General features: G+C 41.8%; 2 protein-coding genes across 3 annotated transcripts in view; one reads left to right on the forward strand and one right to left on the reverse strand.

The window, feature by feature from the left end:
- ADGRG4 (adhesion G protein-coupled receptor G4) overlaps positions 1 to 19,731 on the forward strand; it is a 211,597-nt gene that overhangs the window by 172,653 nt on the left and 19,213 nt on the right. For both annotated transcript variants that reach the window (XM_073543548.1, XM_073543549.1), the window contains 2 exons: positions 51 to 172; positions 16,634 to 16,902. In XM_073543548.1, the coding sequence (XP_073399649.1) occupies positions 51 to 172; positions 16,634 to 16,902 (391 nt within the window). The remainder of the gene's footprint in view (positions 1 to 50; positions 173 to 16,633; positions 16,903 to 19,731) is intronic.
- LOC141048210 (uncharacterized) lies at positions 9,763 to 14,034 on the reverse strand. Its single transcript, XM_073543659.1, has 2 exons — positions 11,181 to 14,034; positions 9,763 to 10,084 (listed from the first exon to the last, which is right to left on the reverse strand). The coding sequence occupies exons 1-2, from the start codon at positions 12,129 to 12,131 to the stop codon at positions 9,998 to 10,000; spliced, it is 1,038 nt and encodes a 345-aa protein (XP_073399760.1). The 5' UTR covers positions 12,132 to 14,034; the 3' UTR covers positions 9,763 to 9,997.

Below are 19,731 nucleotides of genomic sequence, written 5' to 3' on the forward strand. Positions count from 1 at the left end.
ACACATTCAATCCATCATATTTCTGAACTAGTATTTTCTTTTTTTCTCAGGACATTACCAGGGCTCCACTGGACCCTCTAAATGAACACATACTGACCCTCCTGACGTATGTGGGATGCGGCTTTGCCTCTCTGTTTATTGGGCTCGCCCTTGTAACATACGGGATGTTCAAGTAAGTTTGTGATTTACATAAACTATATACTGTCAGGCATTGTAAATTATCTGATGTTTATAGATCAATTTATTAACATTGATTATTCTACAGGAATTCAGGCAGAATTAAACTTTTTTTGTACTTATTTTTATTTCGCCTCTCCATTGTGGAGTCTTCTTACAGTAAATAATATTTATATCAATTACTCTCTGATTTTGGTTGCACTTAGCAAGGTCAGATTTGTATTCCAAAACTTTTAGAATGCATGTTTTTTTCATTTCTTTAGTTTTTTGGACTTCACCATTTAACAATTTTTTTTGTTATGCTATTTTGCAAAGACAAAGCTTCTAAGGCCCCTTTCACACGTCTGTTTCTTGTTCCTTTATGGTCTATTTCTTGTTCCTTTACAGTCTATTTATTAAGGACCACAAATACTGACATACGCACACCCATTGCATTCAATAGTGCTGCGCACATTTCAGGCTTCTCACATGGACCGTGCTGCATTTCATTCCATGCATGTCACATTCACAACACACAGACAGCAAACGGACACACTATGATGGCACATACATGTCACACTGACAACACATGGACACGGACAGTACACAGACACATGGATGGCACATACGTGTCACACTGACAGCACACAGACAAACGGATGGCACATACATGTCACACTGACAACACACAGACCGCACACGGACACACAGAGGGTACATACGTGTCACACTGACAGCACACGGACCAACGGATGGCACATACGTATCACACTAACACACAGACCGCATACGGACACACTATGATAGCACATACGTGTCACACTGACAACACACGGACACAGACAGCACATGGACACATGGATGGCACATATGTGTCACACTGACAGCACATGGACATTTACAGCACATGGACACACGGATGGCACATACATGTCACAGTGACAGCATGTACGTGTCACACTGACAGCATACGGACGTCACATATATGTCACACTGACAGCACACGGAGCGCAGACTAACACATGGATGGGACATATGTGTCACACTGACAGCACACGGACACATGGATGGCACATACGTGTCACACTGACAGCATACAGACACACTATGATGGCACATACGTGTTACACTGACAGCACACGGACACATGGATGGCACATAGGTGTCACACTGACAGCATACGGACGTCACATATATGTCACACTGACAGCACACGGAGAGCAGACTGACACATGGATGGGACATATGTGTCACACGGACAGCACACGGACACATGGATGGCACATACGTGTCACACTGACAGCACACAGACAGCATACAGACACACTACGATGGCACATACGTGTCACACTGACAGCACATGGACACATGGATGGCACATACGTGTCACACTGACAGCATACGGACGTCACATATATGTCACACTGACAGCACACGGAGAGCAGACTAACACATGGATGGGACATATGTGTCACACGGACAGCACACGGACACATGGATGGCACATACGTGTCACACTGACAGCACACAGACAGCATACAGACACACTACGATGGCACATACGTGTCACACTGACAGCACATGGACACATGGATGGCACATACGTGTCACACTGACAGCATACGGACGTCACATATATGTCACACTGACAGCACACGGAGCGCAGACTAACACATGGATGGGACATATGTGTCACACTGACAGCACACGGACACATGGATGGCACATACGTGTCACACTGACAGCATACAGACACACTATGATGGCACATACGTGTTACACTGACAGCACACGGACACATGGATGGCACATAGGTGTCACACTGACAGCATACGGACGTCACATATATGTCACACTGACAGCACACGGAGAGCAGACTGACACATGGATGGGACATATGTGTCACACGGACAGCACACGGACACATGGATGGCACATACGTGTCACACTGACAGCACACAGACAGCATACAGACACACTACGATGGCACATACGTGTCACACTGACAGCACATGGACACATGGATGGCACATACGTGTCACACTGACAGCATACGGACGTCACATATATGTCACACTGACAGCACACGGAGAGCAGACTGACACATGGATGGGACATATGTGTCACACTGACAGCACACGGACAGCACACGGACACATGGATGGCATTATACGTGTCACACTGACAGCACACAGACAGCATACAGACACACTATGATGGCACATACATGTCACACTGACAGCACATGGACACATGGATGGCACATAGGTGTCACACTGACAGCACACGGACACATGGATGGCACATACGTGTCACATGGACAGCACACGGACGGCACATAAGTGTCACACTGACAGCACACAAACACATGGATGGCACATAGGTGTCACACTGACAGCACACGAACACATGGATGGCACATAGGTGTCACACGGACAGCACACGGACTGCACATACGTGTCACACTGACAGCACACGGACAGCAGATGGACATACGGATGTCACATATATGTCACACCGACAGCACACGGACACAAGGATGGCACATACATGCACACGAACACGGACCATGGATTTCATCAGTACTGGATTTTTCAGTACAGGAATCACCAGGATGTGTGAAGGAGCCCTAAGGGTATGTGACCACCATTAGGAATAGCAGCATTTTGGATGAAGCTCACCTGCGCTGCATCAAGAAACCTGCATTCTATGATATATGCACAGTGGATGGGATTTTATTGAAATCCCATGTCCACTGTGCTTCTATTTGATGCGGCGTAAACTCGCCCATGTTGCGGGTTTACGAGCCGTAGCATGTCAATTTCTGTTGTGGAGACGTGATCCAATAGAAATATATTGGATGTGGTAAATCCGAATTGTTCAGTGAACACACATAGATTTACCTGCATGATTAGAACGCAACGCTTTGGATGCAGCGTAAATACTCTGCTTCCAAAGTGCTGCTACTTCCTGATCATGGGAAAATAGCCTTAGGCCGGGGTCACACTTGCAAGAAACTTGCACGAGTCTCACGTCTCAATACCCGGCATTGCTGCCGGTATTCAGGTCCGGAGTGCTGAGCTGCATAGAAATACATGTAGCCGCACACTCTGGTCCGAGTGCCGGTGGCAGTGCCGGGTATTGAGACGTGAGACTCGTACAAGTTTCTTGCAAGTGTGACCCTGGCCTTAGGCTGGAGACACACTAGCGATTTTTAAATTGGTCCAATTTTGATGCAGGAGAGTCGGCCGAGTGTAATGCAAGTGTCATGCGAGTGTCATGCGTTTTTTATGCGAGTACAATCCGATTTTTCACACCTAGCATCTGATTTACATCAGTATGCAGTGCGATTGCTGTCAGACAGCAATGGGATTTTAACATGAGCTTTTACATAGAGAAAATCTCTGTCATTTACACATTATTTTAAAACAAAATATTCTTCAAAACACACATATATATATATATATTTATATATATGCATACAGTTATATATATATATATACTAGCTGAAGAGCCCGGTGCTGCCCGGGCATAGTAACTAACTGTGGTTAGTTATAGCAAATTATAATTATCCTCCATCCCATAGTCCCGTGCCCATATATCCATCATACATATCCACGATCCCATAGGCCCGTGCCCATATACCCATCATACATATACTCCATCCCATAGTCGAGTGCCCATATACCCATCACACATCCTCCATCCCATAGTCCCATGCCCATATACCCATCATACATCCTCCATCCCATAGTCCCATGCCCATATACCCATCACACATCCTCCATCCCATAGTCCCATGCCCATATACCCATCATACATATTCGCCATCCCATAGTCAAGTGCCCATATACCTATCACACATCCTTCATCTCATAGTTCCATGCCCATATACCCATCATACATATCCTCCATCCCATAGTCCCGTGCCCATATACCCGTCATACATATCCTTCATCCCATAGTCCCGTGCCCATATACCCATCATACATATCCTCCATCCCATAGTCCACTGCCCATATACGCATCACACATCCTCCATCCCAAAGTCCCGTGCCCATATACCCATTATGACATCATCATCACCATGGCAACCGTTGTGACATAACCGTCACCATTGCAACCTATGATGACATCAGCGTCGCCATGACAACCATTATGACATCATAATGAGGGGCGGGGCTTGATACGCACACATTTTTTCCCCATTATGTAGATAGGGGCAAAATTGTTTGGTGAATTGGAATGCACGGGGTTAAAATTTCACCTCACAACATAGCCTAGGATGCTCTCGGGGTCCAGACGTGTGACTGTGCCAAATTTTGTGGCTGTAGCTGCGACCTTGCGGATGCCAATCCCGGACATACACACATACATACATACATACATACACACACTTGAGCTTTATATATATATACACACACTTGAGCTTTATATATATATACACACACACACACACAGTGGGTATGGAAAGTATTCAGACTATGCCCCCATATGCTGCCCATAGGATATGCCCCCATATGTTGCCCCATAGGATATGCCCCCACATGCTGCCCCATAGAATATTCCCCCATATGCTGCTCCATAGAATATGCCGCTCCAAAGGATATGCCCCCATATGCTGCCCCATAGGATATGCCCCCATATGCTGCCCCATAGGATATGCCCCCATATGCTGCCCCATAGAATATACCCCCATATGGTGCCCCATAGACTATGCCCCCATATGCTGCCCCATAGACTATGCCCCCATATGCTGCCCCAGAGGATATGCCCCCATATGCTGCCCCATAGGATATGCCCCCATATGCTGCCCCATAGAATATGCCCCCATATGCTGCTCCATAGAATATGCTGCCCCATAGGATATGCTCCCGTATGCTGCCCCATAGACTATACCCCTATATGCTGCCCCACAGACTATGCCCCCATATGCTGCCCCCATATGCTGCTGTAAAAAAAAACACCATACTCACCTCTCATGCTCAGGACCCGGCACCTGATATATTCACTTGTCCGGGGTCCATCGCTGCTCACCGCTGTTTGCCGCTTCCTGGGTCAGAGACTTCAGCCAGCAGAGGGCGCAGCGCGCACTAACCACGTCATCGCGCCCTCTGCTGCCTAAATGTCACAGACAGAGGATGCAGCAGACAGCGGTGAGCAGCGATGGACCCTGGACAGGTAAATATCACTATACTTATCCCCCTCCTGGCGTGGTCTCTGCAGCCCCGCTTCTCCACGGTCTCCCTTCCTGCCTTCAGTGGTCACGTGGTACCGCTCATTACACTCATGAATATGCGCATATGATCTCTGACACCCCCGCTCCCCGCCGACCCCCAGGTATATGACTCGTGTATAAGCCGAGAGGGGGACTTTCAGCCCAAAAAATGGGCTGAAAATCTTGGCTTATACATGAGTATATACGGTAATAACCAGCAAAGGATATGCAAACAGCTGCATGCTGATATTAATAGCCTAGGAAGGGGCCATGGATACTGGCCCTCCCAGGCTAAAAGCATCAGCTCTCAGCCGCCCCAGAAAAGGTGCATCTCTAAGATGCTCCAATTCTGGCACTTAGCCTCACTCTTCCCACTTGCCCTGTAGCGGTGGCAAGTAGGGTAATAGTTGGGGGGGTTAATATCACCGTCAAGCCCCGAGGTTAGTAATGGAGAGGTGTCACTAAGACGACCCCATTACTAACCCCATAGTCACATTTTAAGAAACCACAGACACCCAGAATAAAGTCCTTTACTTGAAATAATGACACAGACTCCTTTAATATTCTTAATTAAACCATACTTATGACCTCACCTAATTCCTGCGAAGCCTTTGAACTCCTGTTATAAAAGTAAACTAAAAAATCAACAATATACTATACCTGTCCGTCGTTCTGTCCCACGCCGTAATCCATGTCTGGGGAATGTACAGTTTTCAACCTGGATGGTGGCGAGATGTGACCGTCCTGGTTGAAAACCACTGGTGAATGAGATGCTATGAGCTCAGCCTCAGTGACTAGCGGTGATGTCACTGAGGCTTCCCTCTGAGCCGGGCTGAACTGCGGTGATCTCTGGACCGTGGGAAAATGCCAGTGATGAAGTGACCGCACTTCAAGCTCAGTATCTTCACAGCAGATCACCGTGAGAAATTGCCGGCTTTTCAAATGCAATCAGTGTGTAAAAATCGGACAGCACTCGCATGGTCTGAGTGCTGTGTGATTTTTTTCTTGCACGCATTGACTTCTATTGGGGGATGTGATCCGATTTCTGATTACAATTACAGCATTTGATCTGATCCGAGCTGGAAAAAAACCCGCAGATGAACACACAATCATAGAATAACATTGGTCCGAATTCAATCCGATTTTTTTATCTGATTGCATTCGTCCCATTTCATCGCAAGTCGGAATGAGCCCTTAGAGGCATAAAGCCAAAAAATATGCATGCTTACTGGCAGCTGGCTCCAAGTATCTTTAGCTGGATATCGGCTGACTCCCGCTACTGATGGTGCAGGCTCAGGAGCGCCGCAGGCTTGGAAGGAATTAGACAGCATAGACAGAAGCCATTTTGCGTGTCTGCCCAAGCTCCGGAAGCAATGCCTGCTGAGTTCAGAAGCCAGAAGACCACTGTAGCTTGTGATTACCTGCAACAGTCCTCTGAAATTCCAAATGGAGCTGGTCAGACCTCCGGAGTAGCTTGCCTTGAATCCTTGGAGGCACTGGAAGTTGATGCCATCATTTTTTAATATGAGGGCCTGAAATAAAGATTATATTGGACAACCCCTTCAATATTATATGCTTGTAAGAAGGATAAGCCTTACCACCCTTACTGTATTTAATTTTGTCTTGCCCTTTATGTCTGAATGTTTCTGCTTGGTGGGCTGCTACAAATGGGGTAGACGATGAACACATACGGTTTCACTGGTTATTAGGAAACATGGTTTCCTGAATTTCACTAGGCAAGAGCTTGGCATTGTTCAGACACGGATCAAAATTATCAATGAAAGTCTATGGGTCCGTGAAAAACATCAGATCGCACACATATGACATCCGAGTGCGATCTGATTTTGTGATCTGACAGAATGGATAGGATAAATCACTTATAGAATTGCCTCTATGATCAAAAAGTAAATACCATAACTATTGATATAAATCACAATGTCCCACTGAAAAAATGAATAAATCAGAATGGAGGACCAATTGGTATAAAAAGCTATATTTTTATTAACAAAGAATTAAAAATATACAAATAGAGAGATGCACATATCAATGAAGGGACGTTGTAAACCCATTATTTTTCACATGTATCAAACACCAAATTAATTCACCATTATCAAAAATAGTAATAGGTAAACAATAGCTGCAAAATCCCTTATCCTATAAAAACATCCACATAAATGTGAAAACTGTGCAATTTGTTATAATAAATATCCATAAATTAGTACGATAAGGGTTCTCAAAAATGTAAGAGCTCTCAAGTCTATATTACCACTGCAAATTGCCAAAAACCGCCAATAATCTGAACTATGGCGATTCCCATAGATATATATTAAGCTGGGCCAATTTAATAACCATCCGTATGGCAATGTCGATCTTTGTTAGCGGCATTCAAGTCCGCTCTCCCAATATAAAAGGTGATTACCACCCTCTTTGGCTGTATAAAACAGCACACAAAGAAAAAACAGGCCAAAATCCGCCTGTCAGGCGTGGTGATTGGCATGGAATATAAATCCATGCACCGGCATAATTGCAGTAATCATGTAACAATGGAACAAATAATATCATGGAGCAAAGCAGCCATTACCAATAATTGATAAGGAGTCTCCTCGGGCGTCCCTCTGCCCCGACGCGCGTTTCGCTTTTGCTTCAACGGGAGGCATAACTTAGGAGGGGAAATCCCCGTTTATATAATCCTCTACCCAGCTGCAATCAATTACATTGCTAGAATGACCATAGCGCATGCCCATTGCTAGAATGACCATAGCGCATGCCCAGAAGTAAGTACTCCAAACCATGAGAAGTTAAACAATAATATCACTTGAAGTGAATCGCTAGATCTTAGAAAACAATATTGAATTTCCTACAACTAAGCGCTACAAAAATGATATTTATAAAAGTAGATAATCTTAATATATAGATCACTAATATATCCACATATTATAGCGCTACTATGATGCGGGTATGGAGATCTATGCTATACTATTACAACCTTATGTCTACACATATAGGATGAAAATACAAATTCAGACTATTATTCACTCAAGATTTCATAATCAGAATAATGATTGGAACACTAACCAGGGAACGCATAAATGGAAAATAAATAACAAAGAGGCACCCTAAGTCCATGAAGTGAAAAACGGCGCATGAGGGAGTTGAACTTGGTTCACTACTATCAATAAGAGAAGTGTTTGTGTGCTCCTATGTCGATCGCCACCAGTCATCACCAGATGACCCTGGAAAGCGAAATGCACATAATATGAGCATCACACTCTTCTCTGGTGAATCAAGACCCACTCATGCGCACTCACAAGGATGTATGTAATATGGGGTACTTCAAAAGCACTCTCAAAACCCCCAAATAAAGGTATAACGAGTACAAAATCATAATATCAATATTGAGAATGTCACATATGAAAATAACACTTGATCATGCTATATTGACAACTGTAAAAAAAGGGCATAATGATGAGGACTATAACACGAGGAAAAAACATAAGGAAAAAACATGAATGAAATAGAGGTATCTTCAGATCTTTAATCTTCAATAAATGCACCATAAATCTTCTCTTCCATTTTACCACTGGAATAGTCGACGCAACAACCGATGAACTGTAACTAAAAAGACAAAATGTTAATATCACTCTATAAAAACTAACCCACCCTAAAAAGTCCACATCCCATGGAATAAAGTCAGGAATATAATGATGAAATGAAATTACAAAAAAGCACCAAAACCGAAGCTTTCATTAAGTCCTTGAGGAGTTAGGGTGCCCAATCGAAATATCCACTGGCACTCTTTTTTGGCTAGTCTTTTACCTACATCTCCTCCTCTGAGACCCAAATTAATGTGATCAATACCCTTGACTTGAAGTAGCCTAGAGTTGCTGTGATGGAATTTTTTTAAATGCCTAGGTAAGGTTTTCAACGAAGCAACATCTTCAATCTTTTTGGCTTTATCAATATCAAGGCAGTGCTCCCGAACTCGAATCTTGAGCTCCCTACTAGTCATCCCAATATAAATTTTCTGGCATGGACAAGTGGCATAGTAAATCACTCCTTTCGTTGAACATGTAATGTAGGTTCTGATATCAAAACATCTAGATTGATCAAAATTCTGGAACTTACTACTTTTTTTCATATTGGCACATGCCTTGCATATACCACAGGGAAAAAATCCCATACGCTCCATATTCCTCTCCCTCTCTTTCCGTTGAGGATCATATTGGCTATGTGTCAATATGTCTCGCAGATTTGAAGCCCTTTTTGCCACAAATGAGGGACTTGATGGTAAAATTTCCCTCAACACAGGATCAGTCAAAAGAATTTGCCAATGTCTCTGTACTATATTTTTCACCTCAAACCATTTATTATTGAAGTTTGAAATGAATCTTACCTGCTGTTCCCTGTTCACAGTCTTAGGAGGAATCACATTCTTATGTAAAAGTTGTTCTCTAGGGACACTTTTTGCCCTCATATATCCTCTCTGAATAGACTTCCGATTATATCCTCTATTTTGAAATCGTTTCCTAAGGATAGAGGACTGTTCTTCAAAAAGACCTTCATCAGAGCAAATTCTCTTAATGCGCAAAAATTGTCCAATGGGAATCCCATCTATGGTGGATTTTAGATGTGCCGATGAAGCATGAAGTAAAGAATTTGTTGCCGTGGGTTTACGATATACTGTGGTTGATAGCCGACCATCAGATAAAACTGTAATGGACAAATCCAAAAATTCAATATTACGTCCATAATGATACGTCAACCTAATATTTTGATTATTGTTGTTAAGTGTATTCATTAAACACCTCAATTCCTCACCTGATCCTTCATAAATAAACAGAATATCATCTATGTAGCGGATCCAATTATGGATCCGTTCCATACCCACTACTTCACTATCCTGAAAGATATCTCTTTCCCAGGCTCCCATAAACAGGTTCGCATATGAGGGGGCGCAAGCCGCCCCCATAGCTGTACCTTGCTTTTGAAGAAAAATTTTTCCATTGAAGGAAAATGCATTATGAGTTAATACATATTTCAGCAATGTCAGAACAAAGTTGGCCATATCATGATCTACATTACTGTGTAAGAGGAATTTACCAACGGCATTAAGTCCATCTTGATGACGGATCGATGAGTATAAAGCCTCAACGTCTGCTGTAACAAGGATCATGTTGTCAGTTAGTTGAATATTTTCCAGATGTCCAAGTGCAGCTGTAGTATCCTTAATATATGAGGGTAACTGAGTCACCAAAGGTTTTAAAAAGTGATCTATCACATTACATATGGTCTCACAGAGACCCTCGTTAGCTGCCACTATAGGTCTTCCCGGTGGATCCTGGGAGTTTTTATGAACCTTTGGTATCAAGTAGAACGTTGCTAGCCTAGGACTAAGTTTTTGATGAATGTCTAATAATTTCTTAGGGACAATGTGGTTTTCAACTGCGGCCTCCAAAATGTCAATCAATTCCAATTTAAATTGTCCCATAGGATTATAAGTAAGTAACCTATACTCCTGGGTGTTGTTTATCAATTTATTGGCTTGGGCCTCATACATGGAGTTCGGCCATATTACTATGTTGCCTCCTTTGTCGGCCACCTTGAAAACCACATCGTCCCATTCCTTAAGTTCTCTCAAAGCACTCCTCTCCTGCATTGACAAATTGTTATGGCCAAAATGACTAGTTTTCTTTAAATTATCAATTTCAGATGACACAATCTTTGTGAACGTATCAACTGCCGGTACTAATGTTAAAGGGGGAAATTTTGTAGATTTATTAATTAGTTTCACAGGGAAATTACTTACATTTGATGTATTCTCATCAATCAGGGACTCAAGAATCTCAAGAGCTTCATTTTCCTCCCTACTAGAGAAGTCACCACCACTTTCTTTTTTATGATGTAACCTCTTCAAAACCAGTTTTCTGGAGAAGAGATGCAAGTCCTTTATTGCCGTGAACGAGTCTAAATCAGATGAAGGGGAAAACGTTAGCCCTCTCTGTAGCACCCTTGTTTGTGCGTCCGTTAATATATGACTAGACAAATTAATGACCTCGACGGTATCACTCACTTGATTTTTGGGGGCAGCACTTTTTTTGTATTGCTGTCGAGTCCTCGGTTTATAGCTGGCTTCAAAAGTACTGCTTCCCACATCACTAATAGAGGAATTAGATGTAGATAAATCCCTAAACAGATTCCTAGGGATAGGGTCTTTTTTCTTTGGCATTTGCCATTTGAAAATTCTCTTGGACTCAAAATCAGCCCAATCCCTTTCATACTTCTTCTGTTTATTCAAACTAATGTGATTCTCCCATTTTTCGATATCTTTATCAAGTTTTGTAACAAATTCCTGAAATTCCTCTTTTCTCATATCATGTAATAAAATTTTTTGAAGATCCTCAATTTCAGTCTCTATATTCTTAAGAATAATGGAATTCTTTTCAATGATTATTTTAATGAATTCCAAAGAACAGGTGTTAGCAGCCGCAATCCACCTATTAATTAGAGTTTCTTCTCCCAAATCAAAAGTAGGATATATGTTGATCCTCAAACCTCTTGGAACGATATTCTGTGCCACATAATTTTCTAAGGTGATTTTCGTCCACCATACCTTGATTTTTTTATTCAAAGCTCTTTTATATTTCTGTGTATTTTCCTGACTCACATGGGAAGTGGAACTATGTGATGATGTAGCACCTCTCTTGAACATACTAGTGGCCTTTGCTTGCCAGGAGCTTTCCTTGGCTTTAAAATCCATAATATGGCTCTGTTTAAACAACAGTCAATAATAATAAATCACTTATAGAATTGCCTCTATGATCAAAAAGTAAATACCATAACTATTGATATAAATCACAATGTCCCACTGAAAAAATGAATAAATCAGAATGGAGGACCAATTGGTATAAAAAGCTATATTTTTATTAACAAAGAATTAAAAATATACAAATAGAGAGATGCACATATCAATGAAGGGACGTTGTAAACCCATTATTTTTCACATGTATCAAACACCAAATTAATTCACCATTATCAAAAATAGTAATAGGTAAACAATAGCTGCAAAATCCCTTATCCTATAAAAACATCCACATAAATGTGAAAACTGTGCAATTTGTTATAATAAATATCCATAAATTAGTACGATAAGGGTTCTCAAAAATGTAAGAGCTCTCAAGTCTATATTACCACTGCAAATTGCCAAAAACCGCCAATAATCTGAACTATGGCGATTCCCATAGATATATATTAAGCTGGGCCAATTTAATAACCATCCGTATGGCAATGTCGATCTTTGTTAGCGGCATTCAAGTCCGCTCTCCCAATATAAAAGGTGATTACCACCCTCTTTGGCTGTATAAAACAGCACACAAAGAAAAAACAGGCCAAAATCCGCCTGTCAGGCGTGGTGATTGGCATGGAATATAAATCCATGCACTGGCATAATTGCAGTAATCATGTAACAATGGAACAAATAATATCATGGAGCAAAGCAGCCATTACCAATAATTGATAAGGAGTCTCCTCGGGCGTCCCTCTGCCCCGACGCGCGTTTCGCTTTTGCTTCAACGGGAGGCATAACTTAGGAGGGGAAATCCCCGTTTATATAATCCTCTACCCAGCTGCAATCAATTACATTGCTAGAATGACCATAGCGCATGCCCATTGCTAGAATGACCATAGCGCATGCCCAGAAGTAAGTACTCCAAACCATGAGAAGTTAAACAATAATATCACTTGAAGTGAATCGCTAGATCTTAGAAAACAATATTGAATTTCCTACAACTAAGCGCTACAAAAATGATATTTATAAAAGTAGATAATCTTAATATATAGATCACTAATATATCCACATATTATAGCGCTACTATGATGCGGGTATGGAGATCTATGCTATACTATTACAACCTTATGTCTACACATATAGGATGAAAATACAAATTCAGACTATTATTCACTCAAGATTTCATAATCAGAATAATGATTGGAACACTAACCAGGGAACGCATAAATGGAAAATAAATAACAAAGAGGTCACCCTAAGTCCATGAAGTGAAAAACGGCGCATGAGGGAGTTGAACTTGGTTCACTACTATCAATAAGAGAAGTGTTTGTGTGCTCCTATGTCGATCGCCACCAGTCATCACCAGATGACCCTGGAAAGCGAAATGCACATAATATGAGCATCACACTCTTCTCTGGTGAATCAAGACCCACTCATGCGCACTCACAAGGATGTATGTAATATGGGGTACTTCAAAAGCACTCTCAAAACCCCCAAATAAAGGTATAACGAGTACAAAATCATAATATCAATATTGAGAATGTCACATATGAAAATAACACTTGATCATGCTATATTGACAACTGTAAAAAAAGGGCATAATGATGAGGACTATAACACGAGGAAAAAACATAAGGAAAAAACATGAATGAAATAGAGGTATCTTCAGATCTTTAATCTTCAATAAATGCACCATAAATCTTCTCTTCCATTTTACCACTGGAATAGTCGACGCAACAACCTATGAACTGTAACTAAAAAGACAAAATGTTAATATCACTCTAAGATTTTCTAAGATCTAGCGATTCACTTCAAGTGATATTATTGTTTAACTTCTCATGGTTTGGAGTACTTACTTCTGGGCATGCGCTATGGTCATTCTAGCAATGGGCATGCGCTATGGTCATTCTAGCAATGTAATTGATTGCAGCTGGGTAGAGGATTATATAAACGGGGATTTCCCCTCCTAAGTTATGCCTCCCTTTGAAGCAAAAGCGAAACGCGCGTCGGGGCAGAGGGACGCCCGAGGAGACTCCTTATCAATTATTGGTAATGGCTGCTTTGCTCCATGATATTATTTGTTCCATTGTTACATGATTACTGCAATTATGCCGGTGCATGGATTTATATTCCATGCCAATCACCACGCCTGACAGGCGGATTTTGGCCTGTTTTTTCTTTGTGTGCTGTTTTATACAGCCAAAGAGGGTGGTAATCACCTTTTATATTGGGAGAGCGGACTTGAATGCCGCTAACAAAGATCGACATTGCCATACGGATGGTTATTAAATTGGCCCAGCTTAATATATATCTATGGGAATCGCCATAGTTCAGATTATTGGCGGTTTTTGGCAATTTGCAGTGGTAATATAGACTTGAGAGCTCTTACATTTTTGAGAACCCTTATCGTACTAATTTATGGATATTTATTATAACAAATTGCACAGTTTTCACATTTATGTGGATGTTTTTATAGGATAAGGGATTTTGCGGCTATTGTTTACCTATTACTATTTTTGATAATGGTGAATTAATTTGGTGTTTGATACATGTGAAAAATAATGGGTTTACAACGTCCCTTCATTGATATGTGCATCTCTCTATTTGTATATTTTTAATTCTTTGTTAATAAAAATATAGCTTTTTATACCAATTGGTCCTCCATTCTGATTTATTCATTTTTTCAGTGGGACATTGTGATTTATAGAATGGATAGGATGAAGAAACTTCTTTTTTTTCTCCACCTCTGAGAAACTCATCCCTTTATTTACGGATGGAGAGAAAACGGTTGTGCCCATCTACCCTTATTGTGACATTTGTGTTATTTTACAGCTTTAGTTATAACCTGGGTTTTGTCTTGCGTCTTTTATGTCTGCCTTTTAGCCTGAAGGACTATAGGGCCTATTCAGTACTCTGGCGTAAATACCTTGATAAATTGGCCCCTAAGGGTCCCGTTTCACATAGCAACGCACCAGCGATCCCGACAACGATACGACCTGGTAGGGATCGCTGGTGCGTCGCTACATGGTCGCTAGTAAGCTGTCAAACAGGCAGATCTCTTTAATGACGCACCAACGATACCGGCAATGATACAACCTGGTATGGATCGCTGGTGCATTGTCACACATCAGCTATTCTGAGCGATTCCAGCCTGCGTCCCTGAGTTCTGTGTCGCCAACGAGGTCACTCGTCGGCGTACATCACAGCGATGCATGCTGGCCAGAGGGACGCCAACGATCAAAAAATGGCCTAGGACATTCGAGCACGATCAGCGATATCCAGCGGGGGGGGCTGGTCGCCGCTATGTGTCACATGTAGCGAGATCGCAGGAGAGATCGCTGTTGGGTCACAAAATCGGTGACGCATCAGCTATCTCGCTAGCGATCTCGCTATGTGAGACGGGGGCTTAAGTCTCAACATTGTTACAGATAATGAAAGAAATACTTATCTTTAATTGAGCAATACTGAAGTCTGAAGCGTTGTTCCGTCTCTCTGGTTAATACTTGTTATGACCCACGGGCTGTAAGGATACTAACCACAGCATTTTATAATTTAATTCTATAAGGTGAAAGCACTTAAAGAAGTCCAGGAATTTATTGTAGTAACTTCAAAGATAATTAATGCATCAATCACAGCGCTTCAGGCAGTAATATATCCTTCTTCTGGCACAATTCTGTAGTGCAGCAGATGAGGTGGTAGGAAGCCTGGAATATCTGAAATATTTATTCATTTTACTCACTATTTATATACCAAAAATACAGCAGAAAAAGGGGCAGCACTGCCTGCTTACCTGCCCAGGTCTTTGAACAAATGCACTACAGGATGCAGCCAGCCCGTATAACAAAGATATTGGCAACACAGGTGCAAAATACTAAATAGACAGCCACTCTCCACCTACCCATTCATGGAGGGGGTGACTGTTTTAGTATATGTTTGCACAATAGAGGCCCGTATAGGGCACTGTTCACATGTAGGTATGCATTGTGTCTGGTTCACAGCCTATTGGTCACGCCCCTACTAATCGATTAGGTGGGCTGGCCAGCACTCTATAAATGCATCCCATGTGAACACCCCTGTATACAAGACCCAACATATTTTTGAATTTTTGGAGGATTTTCTCTCCTCTTTTGTGGCTTTGCTATTAGTTCACTTATATAGCGACATTAATTCCACAGCACTTTACAGACATTATCATCATTCTCCCCATTGGGGCTCACAATCTACATTCCCTATCAGTATGTCTGTGGAGATTGGGAGGAAACTGGAGAACCCGGAATAATCCCACCAAACATGGGGCGAACATACAAACTCCTTGCAGCTATTGCCCTTGTTGGGAACCCAGGACCCCAGCGCTGCAAAGCAACAGTGCTGACCACTGAGTCACAGTGCCATATATTGTGTTATGAAATCAACATTTCATGTATTATTCCTATTGTACACTAAGAATTTGCATAATTTTTGTATTTTTTCCCCAGACAACTTAGAAGAGATTACCCTTCCAAAATATTGATGAATCTTTGTTTTTCGTTGCTGATGCTTAATTTGGTGTTCTTGGTCAACGAGTGGCTGTCATCATTCAGAATTCCAGGCTTGTGCATCTTAGTTGGAGCGCTTCTACATTACTTCTTGCTAACATCATTCACATGGATGGGCCTGGAAGCTGTACATATGTATTTTGCATTTGTCAAAGTTTTTAATTCTTACATCCATAAATACATATTAAAACTATGTATCGCTGGCTGGGGTGAGTAATGTACCTAGTTATTTGCTCCACATTGTAATACTGAAAGATTTGCTGTAAATTATTTTTTATTTATTTTTCTCGCTTATATAATTAATTTTACGGCACTTTACACACATTATCATCACTGTCTCCGATGGGGCTCACAATCTAGATTCCCTATCAGTATGTCTTTGGAATGTGGGAGGAAACCGGAGTACCCGGAGGAAACCCACGCAAACACGGGGAGAACATACAAACTCCATGCAGATGTTTAGTGATTTTTCATGGCTCTTATGACATGTGGATAGTTTACAATATTTGTTATTTTATAGGTGTCAGAAGAATTTTCTCTTAGCATCATATATACCGTAGTGGATCTAAAAGTCTGCACATCTCTGTTAAGATGCCAGACTTTTGTCATGTAAAAAAAAATCATACTAATTTCAGAACTTTTTCCACCTTTAATGTCGGCCATAGTACATGCAAATCCATTGAGAAATAAACTGAAATCTTGTTTTAAGGAAAAAGAAAAATCAAGAACTAAAATAATGTGGTTGTCCTATGCACACCCTTAAACTAATACTTTGCTGAAGTACCGTATTTTGTGTACTGTAAGACGCACTGGACAATAAGACACACCCTAAATTTTGCGGAGGAAAATAAGAAAACATTTTTTAATGCGTCAAAAGGGGTCCGTCTTACAGTCTGAATTTAGTTTACCAGGGGGACTGTGGCGGTGTCACAGAGTCATAGAGGGCAGAGTCTCTGCTGAGGGAAGCCGGCAAAGGCAGGAGTGGGGCAATGCTGCGGGCCCTGGACTGGAAGGACTGGATGTTCCGGCGGTAAGAGGCTGTGGGCCCTGGGCTTCAAGAAAATGTCAGTGCTCAGGCTTGTCATTGAGACCTCAATCTGCACATGTTCCACCTCCGGCGGCAATTTTCCTGAGGCCCACTCCGGGAACTCAATGCGCAGAGTGGGACCTCCGCTCCTGCATCAGTACTGACATTTTCTTGAAGCCCACAGCCCACAGCTTATCACCGCTGGGACACCACCTCCTCCCAGCCCAGGGCCCTCAGTATTGCTCCACTTCTGCCACCACCAGCTTCCTGCAGCAATGACCCTGCCTCCTGTGACCCCGCTCAACCGCCGCCTCCCCCACTCCCGTTAAGCTACATTCGGATTACGTGACACCATCCCATTTTTATCCCAAATTTGGGGAAAAAAGTGCATCATAGTCTGAAAAATAGAGTACCTTTTGAATTTTTGACAGCATTCAGGTTATTTTTGGGTTGTAGTCTATCAGCATGGTAAATCTAGAATTGGCAATCTTTTCCTACTGTTGCAGTAATGATCCAAATCTGTCAGGTTGAGAATAATAATAATAATCTTTATTTTTATATAGCGCTAACATATTCCGCAGCGCTTTACAGTTTGCACACATTTTCATCACTGTCCCCGATGGGGATCACAATCTAAAGTCCCTATCTTGTCTTTAGAGTGTGGGAGGAAACCGGAGTGCCCGGAGGAAACCCACGCAAACACGGGGAGAACATACAAACTCCTTGCAGATGCAGATGTCCTTGGTGGGATACGAACCCAGGACTCCAGCGCTGCAAGGCTACAGTGCTATCCACTGAGCCACCGTGCTGCCGCTAAGAGAAGGCATCTACTGTGTACAATGGCCTCTTCAAGTCATCACACATATTTTCTATTGGATATAGGTTTGGGCTCTCACTGTGCCATTCCAAAACGTTTATCTTTTCTTGTTTTGGAGTTATGCTTAGGGTCGTTGTCATGCTAAAATGTGAAATTCCTCTTCAGCTTTTTAGCTGGGGACTGTAGGCTTTGAAACAAAATTGACTGATATTTGCAACTGTGCATTATTCCCTCCACCTTGACTATAGCCCCAGTTCAAGCTGCCAAAAACAGCTTAAAAGCATAATGCTGTCTCCACTATACTACACTGTGGGAAAGATGTTCTTTTGGTGATGCACAGTGTTAACTTTCCACCAAACATACTGTACCTTTTGGAATTACGGACAAAAGAATTCCACCTTGATCTTATCAGATTATAAGACGTTTTCCCACTAACAGACTTAATGTAAGGTTTGGTAAAACACTGACGTGCTTGAATGTTTTTCATTGTAAGAAAAGGCTTCCATTTTGCCCTCACTCCCCCACAGGCCAGACATGAAGGATATGGGAGTTTGTTGTCACATGCAGTACACAACCAGTACATAAGTAGTACAGAAATTCCTCCAGCTCCTTTAATGTTGCTTTAGGCCTCTTGGCAGCCTCTTGGACTAATTCTCTTCTTGAATTTTCAACAATTTTGAGGGATGTTCAGTTCTAAGTAATGACACTATTGTGCTAAATTTAAGCTACTTCTTGATGACCGTCTTCATGGTGTTCCATAGTACATCTAATGCCTTGGAAATTCTTTGTACCCTTCTCCTGACTGATAGCTTTCAACAATGAGATCCTTTTGCTGTGTTGTAAGCTGTTTATGGATAATTACTTTTTCTGTAAAATGGTAGGAAAATCCTACTAGAGCAGATAAACTTTATATGGGATTTATCAGAATCACAGTAAAGGAAGGTGGCTGTGCACTGACTACCTTTTACCTTTTTTCATAAGTTCAATTGAATTGGCTAATTCTGAATACAATCACATTTCCAACTGTAGGAGGGTTTTCACATTTGTGCAAATACGTTATTTTAGCTTTTTATGTTTTGATTTTCCCTTTCAAAATAATTTCAGTTTGTTCCTCAATTGAATTATACAGATTACGGGCAACATAATGGATGAACGCCCACCCATCGGACTTCACATGATCATGGGGAGCCAGTG

Source organism: Dendrobates tinctorius, unplaced genomic scaffold (genome assembly GCF_039654945.1).
Source record: "Dendrobates tinctorius isolate UK_male_01 unplaced genomic scaffold, ASM3965494v1 ptg000133l, whole genome shotgun sequence".
In the NCBI taxonomy this organism is placed as follows: Eukaryota; Metazoa; Chordata; class Amphibia; order Anura; family Dendrobatidae; genus Dendrobates; species Dendrobates tinctorius.

What these genes read in the sequence shown, in the direction of transcription:
- LOC141048210 (XM_073543659.1), bottom strand. Translation starts at nt 12,131, where the DNA reads ATGGATTTTAAAGCCAAGGAAAGCTCCTGGCAAGCAAAGGCCACTAGT. An exon ending in TTGATGAGAATACATCAAAT is followed by an intron (nt 10,085 to 11,180) that starts GTAAGTAATTTC and finishes TGTCCATTACAG; the next exon opens with TTTTATCTGATGGTCGGCTA.